Source organism: Antennarius striatus, chromosome 13 (assembly GCF_040054535.1).
Source record: "Antennarius striatus isolate MH-2024 chromosome 13, ASM4005453v1, whole genome shotgun sequence".
NCBI lineage: Eukaryota > Metazoa > Chordata > Actinopteri > Lophiiformes > Antennariidae > Antennarius > Antennarius striatus.
The window spans coordinates 12,226,696-12,244,505 of NC_090788.1; the positions used below are offsets into that span (position 1 = coordinate 12,226,696).

At 39.3% G+C, this 17,810-nt stretch overlaps 1 protein-coding gene across 2 annotated transcripts in view; it reads left to right on the forward strand.

Annotated features, from left to right (window-relative positions):
* The window catches only part of stk10 (serine/threonine kinase 10), a 42,642-nt gene that overhangs the window by 20,301 nt on the left and 4,531 nt on the right, over window positions 1-17,810 (forward strand). For both annotated transcript variants that reach the window (XM_068331363.1, XM_068331364.1), the window contains exons 4-12: window positions 2,794-2,842; window positions 4,970-5,119; window positions 5,686-5,758; window positions 6,946-7,140; window positions 8,297-8,378; window positions 12,242-12,376; window positions 13,863-14,204; window positions 14,317-14,730; window positions 16,977-17,101. In XM_068331363.1, coding sequence (XP_068187464.1) covers window positions 2,794-2,842; window positions 4,970-5,119; window positions 5,686-5,758; window positions 6,946-7,140; window positions 8,297-8,378; window positions 12,242-12,376; window positions 13,863-14,204; window positions 14,317-14,730; window positions 16,977-17,101 — 1,565 coding nt within the window. The remainder of the gene's footprint in view (window positions 1-2,793; window positions 2,843-4,969; window positions 5,120-5,685; window positions 5,759-6,945; window positions 7,141-8,296; window positions 8,379-12,241; window positions 12,377-13,862; window positions 14,205-14,316; window positions 14,731-16,976; window positions 17,102-17,810) is intronic.

Sequence of the window (17,810 nt, forward strand, 5' to 3'; positions counted from 1 at the left end):
TATTGAGCCAAGAGCTAATTCAGTGTATATTATCTAATGGTTAAATAAAGCAGTATTTTGTTATGACTCTGTCAGTAACTTCAAGGGGAAACCTTTTCGACAGGCAAACAGCAAAAACGTAAATGTCCTTCAAAAACAAAATATGTTCCTTAATATCAATATAAATACATAAATGTAATTTCATGCATTATAAACTGAAAATACATTATTGTGCATGCATTATTGCATGGATATTAGTAATATTTTGCATACACAATAATAATGCATTGCATTATCTTGAAATTTAAAAAAAACCCCAATGTGCTGCTCTAAGATCCAACCAATCACTGCTTTCAAATAGTAAAATTGAAGAAAAATAAATCAGTTGTATCCTTTCTCATGGCTCTTATTTGCAATTTTCCCTGAGTCCATTCAACTGAAATTAATATGAATAAATAAAATAAAATGCAAAAAACTATGGCACACAGACAAAACAATACTTGTTTCAAAGATACATCATGCCTTGTAGAAACGAATGTAAAAGTTTAATTGAATTCAAAACTGAAAATATGATGTGATGTGATACTCACTTGTCTGGGGCTTACCCTGATATTTGATGGTGTCTCATCTTTTCTACAAGTTCATGAATGATCAGGGTCAGGCTCTGAGTTGAGGAAATCCTCAGGATTGAGGGAAGGTGTTTATCAGTCAGATGGCTCCCGTGTGATATTTTGTTCAGCTTCATCAGAGAGAACAATTGTTCACACTGGTCTGTGCTATGAAACAGAGAGAGTGTCCAAGCAGCTTCGATGCACAGCAGGGGGATTGTGTCAGGGATGAAATGTGCAAACTTAGCAGAAGACACAGACGTTTACCTTTCACCTCTTTGAATATAAACTCTGACTCCCACCTGGCTTGGAATCCCCTGCTCTCAGAGTCCAGGAGGGGAGTAGCTAAATTCAACCTCCACTCTGACTGCTGATAAACATCAATCCATTGTCATGACTGCTTCATCCGTTGTCGCAGGTCACGGGAAGCTGGAGCCTATCCCAGCTGGCTTAGGGCGTGAGGTAGGCACAACGCCAGTGCACCGCGGAGCCACACAGAGAAACAGACAACCACGCACACACTCATTCCTATGGTCAATTTGGGACCGGTCAATTAACCCTATGCGCATATTTTTGGAGGTGGGAGGAAGCTAGAAAAACCATGCAGACACGGGGAGAACATGCAAACTCCGCTGATCGTGAACCCGGAACTGCTTTGCTGTGCGGCGACAGCACTACCCACTGCGCCCCCGAGCCACCCTGCTGATAAACATTGAAACCCAAAGCCCGCTTGCTGTGCTGCAGTGACTTCTGCTACCGTTGCATTGTGGGGAATGTAGCTTTGGTGCATGCAAAACACCAGCAGGCCCATGTGGCCTGCGGGCCGGTTCTAATAGTAATTACAAATCATCCGGCGGGCCATAAATAATTTGCCGCAGACCAGATCCCGCCTGCGGGCCTTGACTTTGACATAGGTGGTTTAGGTTGACAAGTTCGACAATTCATATGAAAGAGTGGTATGTGATTGATAAATTAAAATGCTTTGCTTGACCACTCTTTATTCTTATGTGGGACAAAAATGTAATTGGGACACTACAAACACTAGATTAAACTTGGCCTCCATTTTCAAAGTGATTATCATACTAAAAAAAAAAAAAACTCATCAGGAAAAAAATGATCACAACCACACATCAGCCACCATATGTGGGCCAGTGCCTCTATATCCGAAGATAAGAAGTCTGCTTTTATCTCAGTATTTGCCCAATTCTGGCCACTCTCTATATCCTTGGTAACATTGAAAGTACAGATGAGACAGAATAATCGATTAGAATTAGAGTAGAATTCAAGTGTCTTATTAGCTTCATGCCGTGTGTGTGTGTGTGTGTGTGTGTGTGTGTGTGTGTGTGTGTGTCTATATGACTGTCACTGGACATAAGCGTTGTCATTCATCCATGGTTTAAACACAGGAACATGTGACTGAGTGTTCTTGTTTGGACTGAACCTCACGCCCCATCCACAAGCAGGCTCATAGTTTGACAGGGCTGTCATAGGAAGCATGACTCAAAATTTAAATAAGAATGACTTCACACATTAGGTATACTGCACGCCACTCTGAGTTGCCCTCGGTCAATCAAGAATCACAGGATTAATATGAAAACTTTTGGATATTTATCATGTTTGCAAGAAGCCATACCAGTCGGTCTTTACAAAATACATTACTGGAGATGATTGTCATTAAGAAGCTCAGTCATTAGCAATCTCATCTTTGCTTGTTTTATGCAGTTACTGCAAACAGCTATAAACCTATTTTACAATGGAGGTTGGAAATGATTGTCATGGAAGAAATGAGTCCCTGCCTCCAAATGCTACAAATTATTGATTAATGCTGAGTGGCTACTTTGGGAAAACATTTATCCCCTGAAGTAAATGAATCTCACGTGTGTGTGTGTGTGTGTGTGTGTGTGTGTGTGTGTGTGTGTGGGTGTGTGTGGATATACAGTATATAAATACTCACATTACAAGGAACTACCACATGTATTCATGTGTGTATGTACATATACAGGTACATGTATACAGACATAAAGTACATGTATACATACACCAGTAAGTTTGAAACAATGTTTAATTTTGAAAGATATCCATATGATATATTTAAAGGTGGTAGCAACAACATGGAAATCTTTTAATGAACAATTGTTTTTAGTCCTATGTTCATGATTAAAACACTTTGTTAAATGTATCCACTTGTCCCTCTTTCGTTCTTCAGATCATGATCGAGTTCTGCCCAGGTGGTGCTGTGGATGCTACAATGCTAGGTAGATTTCTCCTTTTCTTTTAATTGTTCCCATTTGTCTTTCACTCATATTTTATTTTTCCTTTATTTCTGTCTTTGTTTTTCTGTCTTCTGTCTCCTCATTTGTCTTTTTTCCTCCCATTTCTCTCACACCTCCGTGTGTTTTTCTCTCCATCATTCTTCCACCATGAGTCAAGTTTCACACCAGCAGCATGTTCGGACTGCACCTATCCCTACTGTACCTGCAGCATTCTAGGGATTGTACAGCCATTATGAAATTATTTTTGTAACTGCATTGTTTTTACAGCATCTACAGTCTGTGATAAAAGTCTTGCTCCCTATCCAAGTTGTTGGAACAACTAATAATAACTTATCGTTGATCCATTGGAATCAGTAATGGCTTACATGAAAGGCAAAGGCCTCTGGTTAATGCTTATCACACCAAAATAAAGTCTTCTATCATTGAGTTCTATCATTTAATTAGGACAGAAAGGTCAGGTTTTTCTTATAATGTATAATAAAAATTATGTACTGGGTTTTGAATGCATAAACATACTACAGTAACATCAAAACAAAGTTAAGGTGCCTTTGGAGAAAAAAGTTGTGTATTACTCATGTAGGACTGCATCTGTATGTTCATTAATTACTCAAGTAACTTGATGATAAAATCATCTGGAACAGCAAAGAAAGCAAGTCTGGTATGCTTCCCAGAGCTCATCAAGATTTTTTAGTTTCATCATCCAAGTCTCTTCCTTCGTCTTACCCCAGAAATGCTCGTGAGTGGACTGGCCAATCCTCGCAAATCTTGATGTTAGCTTTCAGGAACCTTGTTGAGGAGGCTGAAGTATGAGAAGAAACATCACCCAGCTGAACAGTTTGCCCTCTTTTGTGGTTTGGAATATAATGGGTACCGAAAATATGGTGATAATTCAAGCTTTTGATGCTGATTTCCACTCTGCAAATCTCCTGCACATTGACATACAGGATGTAACACCATGATTTTTTCCTCCAACAATCTTGATTGTTTTCTGGCTGAATCTACATCAAAGCATCAAACAGTCCTCGGAGCTCTGACCTGACCTGGGCTTGTCATGAACTTCAACGGTTTCTCCAAATCTTTTTCTAATTGTGTGCACTTGACACTGACACTTGACATTTTGGATGCATTGAATATGTCTACCAGCAGCAGACATGGTCTTCAAGCACTCGATGAATAGGATTTGGTCTGTGTTTGAATCTTGGGTATGTTGTGACAGGTCAGGTTGCACTTCACATGATAGTCTGGTGTGTTGGGGTTCTTTTCATACATACCTGGGAATGTTTTAATTAGTCTGTGTAGGTTCTCAGTCGTTGAGGTCAAGGTAAAAAAAAAAAAAAAAGTAAATACAGTACTTGTCACAGGTGAAGCTGTCATCTGTGATTGATTGAATCATTTAAAAACACGACAACACTTTTGTACAAGCAAAATCTGACCTGTCTGTCCAATTAAATAATCTCAAGTGATACCAACTTCATTTTTGTATAAGAAGCACAATCAATCTTTCATCTGTCGTGTAAGCCATTTCTGATTCCTAATAACTGGAAGTAATTTGTTGTATGTATAACTTAGATAAGCGACAAGACTTTTGTCATGGACTGTATGTTTTGTGTGGGAAAGACCACTATGTACTGCAAAACTGCTGACTTGCTCTGAAAATGAACATATATCGTTATTTCACTTGAATTACCTTGAATGCTCTAAACATAGTGGAATCTACTGATGTGGAAAACCCCTCTGGTCTGTTTTTACTCTGTAATCCACATTCTTCCAACTGTCAGTAGCTTAACTATAGCTAACCAAACACAGAAACAATAGAATCAAGTCTGCAAGGCTGGAATAGTTTGGATGTGTTAAAGCCTCTCTGATCTACCATTACTTATTTGACATGAGAGAAACTTCTTTAATATTGCCACAAGTTTACCTTGTAATGTTCTTTCTGTTGGAGATTAGACTTTGATGTGCTAAAATTATATGCACACCACATATGGAATGTGCATAATTTGTTTGAACCCTTTCAGAGTTTCCTCAACTGACATTCTGTCTGTATTACCCTCTCCTCTCCCCTACACCATATCATGTCTCTTTCCATACCAATTCTGGTCTTTTCAGAACTGGATCGTGGACTAACGGAGCCGCAGATTAAGGTGGTTTGTCGCCAGGTGCTGGAAGCTCTGGTTTACCTCCACAGCATGAAGATCATTCACAGAGACCTGAAAGCTGGCAACATACTCTTAATGCTAGACGGAGACATCAAACTAGGTGAGTATTCAGATGTGTACTGCAGTATTACTTGTTTTTCATGTTTGCTTTTATATGTACTAAGGATTATTCACTGTGCTGAAATCAATATTGATTTGACAGACAAGTAATCAACAGCATAAAGAATTGTCACATTTGGAACCAAAATACTTATTTTATACAGATGAAACAAACCATTGGTTTCATGATGTGATTCTTTTGCTCAACAGTAGACTTTAATTCATCTTTATTCTTTGTTTTAAACTCGAAACAATGATTGTGTTTAAACAGTACTGGCATTTGGATTTTAGTCTGAAAACAAGAGTTTTTTTGCCCCCATTTTAGAACATAGCAGTTTGGAATTGTAGCAATCAGTCTGTTGGATATTTGGCTGATAAGCCAAGATGACATCTTGGGATATCTGCCATGATATCATTTCATGACGCAGTCATGATATAAAGGAAAATCACTACAAGAAGAAAAAAGGGATGCAAGTCATCAATCTGGCTTTACATTCTCTTCCTGACAAAACCATTTGAGGGTATAATTTCAGTTATCTCACATCATTTTTGTTGCTGTTGTTGCAGCTGATTTTGGAGTATCTGCAAAGAACACCAAAACTTTACAAAGACGAGATTCTTTCATTGGAACGCCATACTGGTGAGTAAAACACTGTTCGGAGCACATCAGATGAGGGAATTTCATTGTTTTTATGGAAAATTTTACAAGTTCTGTTTAAATGAATTACATTGTCTAGATGTATAAAAAATATACCGGATTAATCTACGTATTAATACGTATTAAAACATTTAAAACATTCATAAAGTGAACTGGAATCTGCTCACGGTTACCACCAACAGCAGCTTTCTTGTGATCACTGCTTCAAAGGGACTATTGATTGTCAGTTCACCGTAGGATAAAGAGGATGGTGACTCTGCTGGAAAGGGGGTTGAGTAAAGTTCTGTTGGGCGTTGTTGCTGGACAAATACGAAGCACTTGCCTTATGTTCTGAACAAACGCTAATGATTCCCTTTAAAGGCTCAGCCAGAATGAACCTTGTTCCATACCCTGAGTAAATTTGGTTGTAGTCAGTTAACAATTGACTAGAACATGTGATCATACTTCAGGAATATCCTTTCATTTAAAGCCCTGCCCTCAATTTGCAAATTACTGATTAGTTCTACAAGGAAATTTTTTAACAGTTTTGATTTATGTCTTTTTTTCTTGAATGCGTAAAGAAGTTAACTGTTAAGATGGAACAAAATGTGTTTCTTTGTACTGAGATGACAGCTATTGTGCAGATTGTCACCAAACATAATCTGATTGGAGAAGTTTGTTCCATGTTGAATGTCAAATTATGAGTAAGCAAGAGAAGAAATACTTTGTCCTACAATATTAATCATAAGGTGGCTACATTCTGCCATAAATCAGATGTAACTGCTGTAAATACTGCAAAACCACTTTGCATGATGTCATCATTAAAGTCTTGACCAGCAGTAAGACATGAGCTGCTTCCAGCTCCCACAAGGTATTTTGATATCAAGGGATTGCATTATTAAGACAGCATTTTCTTTTTTATTTATCTCTACAAAGGATGTATCAATCTATTTTAACTTTCTGTCATAAAGCTGTTTAATATTAAAATGCATGTCATGTCAGCCATGGCCCAGTCAAGTCACATATTGTACATTTATGCATTTATCATTTACAGAAAAAGGTTCATGTGCAAAATGGATAAAGTTGTTGGAAGAATAAACATGAAGAAGAGAACAAGAAAATCTTGTTTGTACCAAAGACTGGTATGCATTGCGATGCAATGGTTGAATGTTCAGCTATTGTTTTCTCAGGATGGCCCCAGAGGTAGTGATGTGTGAGACCATGAAGGATGCTCCTTATGACTACAAGGCTGATATCTGGTCTTTGGGAATCACTCTGATCGAGCTCGCCCAGATTGAGCCCCCGCACCATGAGCTCAACCCCATGAGAGTTATGCTGAAGATTGCCAAGTCAGAACCTCCCACCCTGGACCTGCCTCACAAATGGTGAGCATGCTTTCAAAATGACTCTTGAGTTCAGCTGCTGTACATTAGTCATAAAGTTTAACACATGTTGTGCACAAATTAGTACAAAAAGAGTTTGTTGTATTGCCCATAAATGGCAATAATTAACTTGCAATTTTAATCTTTTATAAGCCACTATCAGCTTCGGCAGATAATATGAGGTTGAGTCAACAGGAGACGACATCTTTATATAATTTTACATGGCCTTTTAATTTCTCCCTTTATACTGCAATCTACTTTAGACTGCCGATGCATCATACTCTCTGCTCTTCTTGTAATCTGTTATGCCCTCTCCAAATAAGAGCACCAATTCAGCAGAGATGTGGATGTCAAGGGCTAACTTCATCAAGTTGAGGAGCCTGAGTTTTCAGGTGCTTGATGGAGATTTGCCATGGGAAACTGACTCCCTGCTGAAAGCTTTGCTTGACTAAGAACATCTGTGCAAAAAGATGATCCTACTTGTACCAAAATCACATATCATACACCAAATCTGGAAAAATTCTGTGGAAACATTATCTGTTTTAATTGTCCTGTTCACACTCCCACCTTTATACTTGGCCATTTCTTTTTACATCCGGTGAAGCGATGATGTATTGTAATTGTCAGTGTTTGTGTGTTCGACCGGCCGTCCACCAAATATATTCACAACCGTTGCAGATAGAAAGATGAAACAAAAAGCACATTACCCGGGCGGCAAAGGGGATGAAAATGAGATGATGACCTTGACTTTGAAAAAAATAGGTCAAGGTCAAAGGTCCATTTTGTAGATTTTTTTGCACATATCTCAGGAACCGGATAAGATAGAAAGATGAAACCAAATGCATTATATTCAGGGAGGCAAATTAGATCGCAACCTTGAAAAAATAGGTCAAGGTCAAAAATATCACTTTTATACCTTTTTAGGTACACATCTCTGAAACTGATGAGATATAATCACAAAACAAAAGGCAACATTTACAGGAAGCCAGAGGCACGAAAGTGTGTTGGTAAGGGTAAAATTTTAATCCATCGGTGTTGCGGGATGTTGAAGTCTCTGACTGCCTTGTTTTGATTGTGTGTGTGTGTGTGTTCGTGTGTGTGTGTGTGTGTGTGTGTGTGTGTGTGTGTGTGTGTGTGTGTGTGTGTGTTTTTGCTGAAGGTCACAGGATTTTAAAGATTTCCTGAAGAAAGCTTTAGATAAAAACCCAGAGACTCGTCCAACTGCCGTACAACTCCTTGCAGTAAGTCCTAAATAAAAGCACACATTTGTACAGAACATTGCTCTTTGGTATGTGATTAAACTTTGCTCCGGCTCTGTCTTTATCTTGTACACAATTACTTTTAAGACTTAAATACTGCGATGTACTCCAGGGAAATGAGTGATGCATTGCAAAAGGCAGTACGAGAACTAAAATGAGCAAGAAATAAGCAGTATAACTGAAAAAATAATTCAGAGAAGGGAGGTGGGAGGAATCAGATGGTAGATGGGTGTGGTTGTGTTTTTTCATGGCATACTGGAGGTTTTAGATGTTTATCATGCCTGCTGCTCCTACCGGATGTCCGATAACATTTACTCCTGATGGTTGTGCAGGAACAGCAGTAAGTTCTGCTGTACAATGGATGTTCAGTGATAATGAGTTGGTGTTTTGAACATAGTTGCTAAACTGTACAAAGCGTTTGTGACTGTATCAGAGAGAAGACAAATTAAAAAATATGATAACATGTTTGTTTTCAAAGTTTTCTAAGATTGATCAAACCTCTTGCCTTGTCTCAGCCCCCCATCTGTGCTGGTGAAGAATCTAGATCAAGCAGAAGGATGATCAGTCACGATAACTTCTCTTACCACATAAATTCTCATTGTCAGGATTAGTAGTTTCCATTTATATGCAGCATTTACATCATAAATGATTTTTTGGTGATTTTGCAATATTGACATGCACTGTACATGCACAAACAAATGTCTTTAGATTTATGCTTGTGAGAACCGTCCTTCTCATTATGCCTTGGGCCTTAACACTAGCATCATTAAATGATTCTTCTTAGGGTTGCTCTGTAGTAAAACAATAGTAGTAGCTCTAATGTGTACAGTATATACTTAGTAATTCTAAGAAAAAATATTCTGTTGGATATTTTCTATAATTGATACAATATTATATAATATTTAAATAAATCGAAAGTTTTCAAACACTGATACGCTCTAGCATAGTTAAGGGGTAAGCAATCTTCAACATTCATACTACCTGACTCATTTAATAAAAGCTTACTGTTGTTCGTCACTGGAGATGTTACCACAAGCCCCTGCATACATACAAGTACCCATGACACACAGACACATATACTGACTGAGACACACACCTCATGGTCAAGCATTACTTCTAGCCTTTCCACATCTATCAGCTTTTCCAATAAAACAGTGGTGCAAAGGAGCTGAATCATAGCTAACCTGCTCTGTGTTTAATTTCAGTTTGTCTTTTAGTTCTTCACTATTCCACTCATTTCTCTTACTACTTTACTGAAATATGCCTTTATCATAGCAAAAGTACTGCTACATCACTGTGAGGTTAGTGTGTGTTATAGAGTTACTATTCAGGTTCTTGGCACATATACACTGCTCACAAAATTAAAGGAGCACTCAAAAGAAACACATTAGATCCATCAGATCTCAATATGAAATTGGATTTCTATACAAATAACGACAGGGCAATGTCTTGGGAACAAAAGGAGGCCAAGTCTTTTAATGGAAATAAAAGTTTTCAGCCTACAGAGGGCTTATTTGTGTAGACACCCTAAAATCAGAGTGAAATGAAGATGTGGCAGGATAGTCCATTTTTTCAAAAACTTAATTTTTGTAACTCAAAATGCTTTTCAGTATCTTGTGTGGCCCCCACGAGCTTGTATGCATGCTTGACAAAATCGCGACATGCTCCTAATGAGACGACGGATGGTGTCTTGTGGAATTTCCTCCCAGATCTGTATGAGGGCATCCCTGAGCTGTTGTACAGTCTGAGGAGCAACCTGGCGGCGCCTAATGGACTTAAAAATAGTGTCCTACAGATATTGTATTGGGTTTAGGTCAGGGGATCGTGAAGGCCATTCAGTTGTTTAAATTCCTTCATCCTCCAAGTACTGCCTGCATACTCTTGCCACATGAGGCCGGGCATTGTCGTGCATTAGGAGGAAACCAGGACCTCCTGCACCAGCGTAGGGTCTGACAAGGGGTTCAAGGATTTCATCTCGATACCTAATGGCAGTCAGAGTACCATTTCCTAGGCAGTAGAGGTCTGTGTGTCCCTCCATGGATATGCCTCTCCAGACCATCACTGACCCACCACCTAACGTGTCATGTTGAACGACGTTGCAGGCAGCATAACGTTCCCCTCGTCTTCTCCAGACTCTTTCACGTCTATCACAGGTGCTCAGGGTGAACCACCTCTCCTCTGTGAAAAGTACAGGACGCCAGTGGCAAACTTGCCAATTCTGGTGTTCTTGAGCAAATGCCAGTCGAGCTCCACGGTGCTGGGCAGTGAGCACAGGGCCCACTACAGGACATCATTAAGTCTGTTCCTGATTGTTTGGGTAGGGACATTCACACCAGTGGCCCTCTGGAGGTCATTCTGTAGGGCAGTGCTCAGCCTGTTTCGCCTTGCACAAAGGAGCAGGTATTGGTCCTGCTGATGGGTTCAAGACCTTCTACGGCCCTGTCCAGCTCTCTGAGAATAACCACCAGTCTGCTGAAATCTCCTCCATACTCTTGAGATTGTGCTGGGAGACACATTAAACCTTCTTGCTGCAGCACGTGTGGATGTGCCATCCTGGAGAATTTGGACAACCTGTGAAACTTCTGTAGGGTTAAAGAATCACCTCATACTGCCAGTAGAGATAATTACTCAAGCCAAAACCAGCATGAGTGGAAAACCAGCCAAAAAAGATCAAGAGGGAGAAACTTGAGATGACCTCCACATGTGAAAGCAGTCCTGTTTTGAGGGTTTTCTAATTGTTGCCACTGTAGTCCGCCTGTTGTTAATTCCATGAACACCAATACACCTGAGAGTGATTAATGATGCCCTCAGCTGCTTAACCAACCAGAAACAAGTTTCAGACAAGTTTACTTGATTTCATGCCATGCCTAATTAAAAAAAGTGTTCCTTTAATTTTTGTGAGCAGTATAGTTTCTTTCCTTGAACACCTATGATGTCATCCACAGTAGATAAGATAGCTTATTAAAAACTTTATTTCATCCTGTATCTTGCCATAATATCACTGTTTTGCACTTAACAAGTTATACATGCAGTAGTTTATTTATTTACTTAATATACTGTTATAATCCCTGAAGGAAATTAAGAATGCACACTCTAGTATATTAGTCAATCCCAATCATGCATGTTAGTGTGTTCAGGCCACTGTAATACACACAACCACACACGAGGGGGCCTGTAAGCATGCAATGGGAGATAGGGCGGCGGGCAGCCCCTTTGTGGAGCGCCCAAATGAGCAGCCTGTGAGGGGGACGACGCCTTGCTCAAGGGCCCCTTGGCAGTGCTCCGGAGGTGAGCTGACACCTCCCACTGTCAGCTCACACTATGGGTGTATTTGGGCGGGAGTGGGAACCGAACCGCCGATCTTGGAACGCTGGACGACCCGCTCTACCACTGAGCCACTGCCACCCCATTTATGACATTAATCTGTTAATAAAAAGCTGAATTGTTTGTTCTTTTCAAGTTGTTTAATGTAGTCTCGTAATGCACAGCAGCAACTTATTTACAGTCAAGAAATCAAACAGGTACAAACATGTATCGAATGTTATTATTGTCATTAGTTCTTGACTTATTTCAACATCCCCAAGCAAAAGTGTCTTTGTTGAATGATTCTGATTCATGGGTAGCTTACAGTTTACTTCCAACTAATGTTTTATGGTTGCAAGGGTGTTAATTTTGTGGTGCCATCAAGCCTTTTAGTCTCATTCCCTCTTCATGCAGGAAACAGCCATCTGTTTTTAAAATGTACAACTTTGTACAAATAGAAGTTGGAGAAAAACAAGAATAAATCTTTTTATGCACTGCTGTATTTTGATTGATATTCAATTAACTGTGCCCTGTCTTCATAGCACCCTTTTGTGAGGTCAGTGACGTCTAACCGTCCGCTGCGGGAGCTGGTGGCCGAGGCCAAGGCTGAGGTCATGGAGGAAATAGAGGACAATCGAGAGGAAGGAGAGGAGGACGATGTAATGGAGCTTACTGGGGTACCAAACTTTGTCTTTTCAAGTTTCTTTCCAGGAGTGTGGACAAGGAATTGATTTTCATTTTCAAAAATCCATCTATTATGGATTCATGAATATTGGTCACTTCTTTTTTTCCCCCGACTGTGCTGTCTATACAGCAGTACACATTCTCTCACAGATACCATGTTTATTTACTGCTGTGGTCATAGAAACCCTCTGACCGTTGTTCTCTTGAGGACTGACATTTGCTACTTCCACTGATTCATAAGAGGGCCTGTTGAGGATATTCACAGCTGGGTCAGTCACAAGGACCACATCTCTGCCTGAAGAGTACTGAAACTGATTTAGAAGGTCAATAATAGGGCAAAAGAGACATGAGTTCAAATGTTCAGTTAGACCTAAAAAAAAAGTACTTTTCACAGAAACATTTTAGATGATGTAATAAAATTAATATTACCTTACATCCTCTCAAAAAGGGATACCACATGTACGTGCATACCACGTCCCCTACTTTTTCAGTCATTGCTTGTGGAACTTTTGAAAAGTTTTCTTTTTAGCAAACTCCTACTTCCTGAAGGTCTACTCTGCAGCTGTTTTTAAGTCCAATGACAGTATGCGTGCAGTTCACCATCTACCCTCAGCACAAACAAAGGAACGGAACCCAGAATCCTGGTATTCGCCCACACCCACACATAGTTAAATATAGGTGCTGTCTTCAGCTTTGCTCGCGTCTACAAGCGTCACCTCAAACTCCCTGATGGAGTCAAAAAGTTAAGGCCAAATATTGTTGTTTTCTAGACTTCTACCCAGAACTGAAGCTTTTCATTACACACCACCATAGACAACTTTAGAATTACTCTAACAGGATGTTGTGAATGAGACATTTTTCTCTTTGTAAAGATGGATATCTGCCTCTCCTGGCTTTGTCAACATACAGGTATGTGTTCGTGTGTTAGTTTGTGTGGTTATTTATAATTTCATTTTTGGTGAATTTGCAAATAACCACACAATTTGGCTGTAGTGTTTTTGGCTGTAGTGCATTGACTGTTCCTTTAACTGTACAGTACAGTTTTGAAACAGTACTGTTTTGAAACTTGTGGCCATTGCAGCAGCATTTAGTACAAGCGACAACGGGGCACAGCATCTATGTAGGTGGTGTTACTCTCTTTCTATATCCTGTTCTGTTTACTGAAGTGAGTGCAAATTTTTTTAAACTGTATATCCAATGTAATATCTTAACCTAATAGTCATTTGAGTCTGATAGCTTTGTGATAATTTCTGTGTAAAATCTGTGCAACTACTCAGCTTGTCTTGTCGAATTGTGATATTCAAGTACACACACGATAATAATGTAACACATCAAATGTAAACCCCTTCAGAACTTATTATTTATGTATTATTTACAGTGCATTTTCAAATCTGTAAATGTTACTAACAAAACCACAAACCAAAAGTCATTTTTATGCATAAATTGTTTTTTTCTTATTCTGCTTCTTCATTAAATTAGTCTCCAGGCAAGGAGCCATGCCAGACGAGTCAGACGAGTTTGGAAGTAGACCAGACTCCAGAGTCCCCAGGTCCTATGACACCTTCTCCACCCCCACCAAAAACTATACTCCGAAAGGGGACTTTGACAGATACACCAACAGAGGACCAGACAGACTTGGTCGTTGTGGTCCCTGTTCCCCTACTGCGGCAGAATCTCCATCCAAAGGACGTAAAGATGTTGGGAAACAATCCAGCTGATGAACCCACTCTAGACTCTGAGACTTCCGAGAGCAAGACCTCAACAAAGTCTTCAAACTCTGATTCGGGCATTTACGATGGGATAACATCAGAGGAGGAGAAGGTGTCGTTTGAAAGTTGAAATGGCATATTTATGTATCTACAGATGTTAATTCAGGAAGTTATGACTTATATATGCACATATTTTTAATAATTATACTAAATGTCATTTTAAGGTTGTAGTGGAGACACCTGAGGCAGAACAGCCACCATCTCTCCTCCAGCCAGAAGCATCTGAGGAACACGTTGAGATCATCATAGACTCGACAGAACTGGAGGTGCCCAATAGTCAGGTGACTGGAGAGGAGAACAAGCCTGTGGATGATGATGGGTCACCAACTCCAAGCGCAAGTCCCACTACCACTCCTTCAGCCCTTCCTGCTCCTTCGTCTTCTCATACTCCAGTATCGACACCCAGTTCTAGTCTAAATGGTATCCCAGAGCAAAGATCGACAGGAAGAAATGCTGAGAATATTTTACCTTATATCAATGGAGGGATTATCAACAAACGGTGCTCTTACGCAGACAGCATGATATCGGACAGCATGGACCTGTCAATGAACAAGGAGAGCATCTCATTGCCTTCAAGGGTGAGTGAACATGGAGGAGCATGAGCACCTGCCAAACAACTGGATTGGATTCACTCTGTCCTCACATTTTGAGTACTAAAATCAATTTAGATAATATTTTTTCAGTGCAGGGATCAGTAATGAGCCAAGACTCTAAACCTTCCATTTCTAATGAAACACTTGCATGAATAAAGCATTTGTTTATGTCATACGCCCTGCCTCGGCAGGAAAACCCCTCTTTGGAAAAACTATTTCTCAGCACATGCAGAGGAACTGAAACTGCATTGTGTTGTGTTTTGGGGTATGGGTGTTGACCGGCTGAAACAGAGTACTGTCTATCTTGCACATCACTTTTTGGAAAGATACTGAGAGTGATGCCAATTAATGCTCTTAAATTTGTCACTTTGAATTAGTAAGGACATGTAGATTAACTTGGTGAATCCAGATGGATTAATGACTGATGGTTTTACTATACAAAAGGTGTATTTAAAAGATATCAACTTTGGCAAAATAATTATTGTAATATGTAGACTACTTGGTGAGGGAGGAGAAAGCTAGGGAGCTGAATAGAGAAGAGTGAGACCATTTCATCATCAAACACCAATCCTTTTCATGGAGAAAAATATGCAACATTTTCCATTCGTCAGGACCAACAGTGCCCTTTTTTGTGGCCACAGTTTAGCATTCACCAATGTAAATCGACGTTTCTGTGTAGCTCATTGTCCCTCTGCTGCTTCTGGACTGATAGTTATTGAAATCCTGTTGACTGCATAGTGTTGTCTATTTGTGGTATGTCATGTTTTTCCAGAACAGATTATTCAGCAAATGACTTGGCCAGCAGTGACACTGAATGAGTTTTGGATTGTTTATGGACTGGAAGATACATATTTGTAACCATGTGTGTTTCCGCACAATTGTATTAGAATTAAAGGAGAGCACTCTAAGTGCTTAATTTTGTGAGTGACGAACAATGGGAAGTCTGCACGGTCTGGTAGCATCTCAAACACTAACAAGGCAGCTATGCCACATAATGACAGTGTCTTCTGATTATGGTGCGACTGTGCCCTTCATAGGTCACTGAAACATACAGACACAAATAGTTATCACAGTTCCAAGTATGTCAGTTTAGAAAGTGAATCAACAGTAAAGAATAGAGCAAAAATAGCATCCGGGAGCAGACATCTGTTGCTGTAGCCTCAAACACTTTTGCATATTGTCATTCTTGTATTTGATCAGCTGCTCAGGGTCCACCGGGAGCCTTTGTCAAAGTGACAACACTATGTAAGCCAAATTATATGCTCTCCTCGCCTTAAAATAAATTATTTTTAAACCAGGAAATGACGACATGGATATTGAGTGTTTGCTGAGTAAACACAGCCTTATCAGTCTTATAAATATTGGTCACAAAGTCCGATTTAGATAAGAGATACTAGAACTGGAACCATTCAAGCATATGTACTTTGTATCCACAACAATTTTGTTTGTTTATTTACAAGGTTTAGTCACAGTTTGACTCAGATCCGAGATGTAATGCATAGCATGATGTGCCTAGATGTTACTAGATAGGCCTGTGCTGCGTTCTCCAATATTAGCCAGAGTTTATTTGAACTGGATCCACAGGCAGAGAAAATAAGTCATGGTGCTATTTTTGTTAGGCCAAGGATCAGAAATAGTTTGTGTCTGTGCCTGGTTAAAACCATAAATCCCCAAAAGGTGACTATTGAGTTACGTAACTAACAGAGTCCAATGTCCGAACCAGCCAAACTTACATTAGATAGAATAGTTGTGAACAAATCATAATTTAAATAAAACCTGAGTCACATTTTGTCATATTTTCTGGATGGGTACACAACTGTTGTGACAATTACCTCCAGTATCCCTGTCATTGTTAAAGATCGTCTTGTTTCTTGTTACAGTAGAACCTGTTTGACAAGATAGTCCATGCCTTCAGCAATGCACGTATACTCACATCACCTAGCCTTCCATTGGAAATAAACAACACTGGTGTCACTCATAGGTAGACATGACGTGTTACGTGTTTCTGCTGACTAATTTTTGAACTGTCCTTTGTTGGTCTGACAGTGTTGTCTGTGTATTTTATTATCTTCTAATAATAATGTGAGACAATGAGTTAAATCACATGTTCAGTTTCTGAAGTCTTTGCTCACCAGCATGTGTCTAAACCTACTAGAAACCATCTGAACTCTTAAACTCAAGATAAAGCACTCACTTTCTGTGAATTATGTTCTTCCTTGTCTGTCTATCAGGACTTCTCCAGCAAAACACTGAAGCGAACCAGGAGGTTTGTTGTTGATGGTGTGGAGGTGAGTGTGACCACATCCAAGATCATCAGAGATGATGAGAAGAAAGATGAGGAGATGAGATTCCTGAGGTATGCAGATAACAACCAGACATGACATGCCTTTGTTTTAGATGGGTGGAGTTAGACAACGCTGTTCACGTGTAATTTCCTGGAAAGAAATGTTTTTCAATCTGCATACGAGGATCATTATCTTTTCATGTCTTTGCCCATAGTCGGATCATTGCAACAATTGTTCTTCTAGGTTTAAATCCCTTGTGTTTTGACTTTACAGACACCCATAAATCTGTGGAAAAAGACTCATTAAGATGCTGGTTCATAATTTATGAGATATGGAGGATAAATTCTCAACCTTAAATGAGGATGAGGATTAGGTCTGTGGCATGTAGAGAGTCTAGATTTTGAAATAAAAATGAGAAATTTAAGTTATATATTTAATACATTAGTCATTTGGTTATGAAATAATATTTTTCTTATCTACCTACAGTCTTGTATACAGTATGCTGCACTGCCACTGAAAGCCCTGGTGTAGTCCGAGTACCATCTAGTGGTACATTTTATTATTGCATGTATGACAAACACACTTTTACAAAAAAATCCAGTCGTTTGTTTAAAAATATTAAAAGTCAAACTGACGTTTAAATACAATCACTCTAATATATGTTCAGTTCACATTTAAAGTATGTTTACGTATTTGCATGAAATACTTTTTCCATATGGAAGAATAAAACATCTTGGACAAGGGGAGCCTGACACTGGAAACCTGTTGAAGTTTTTAAAT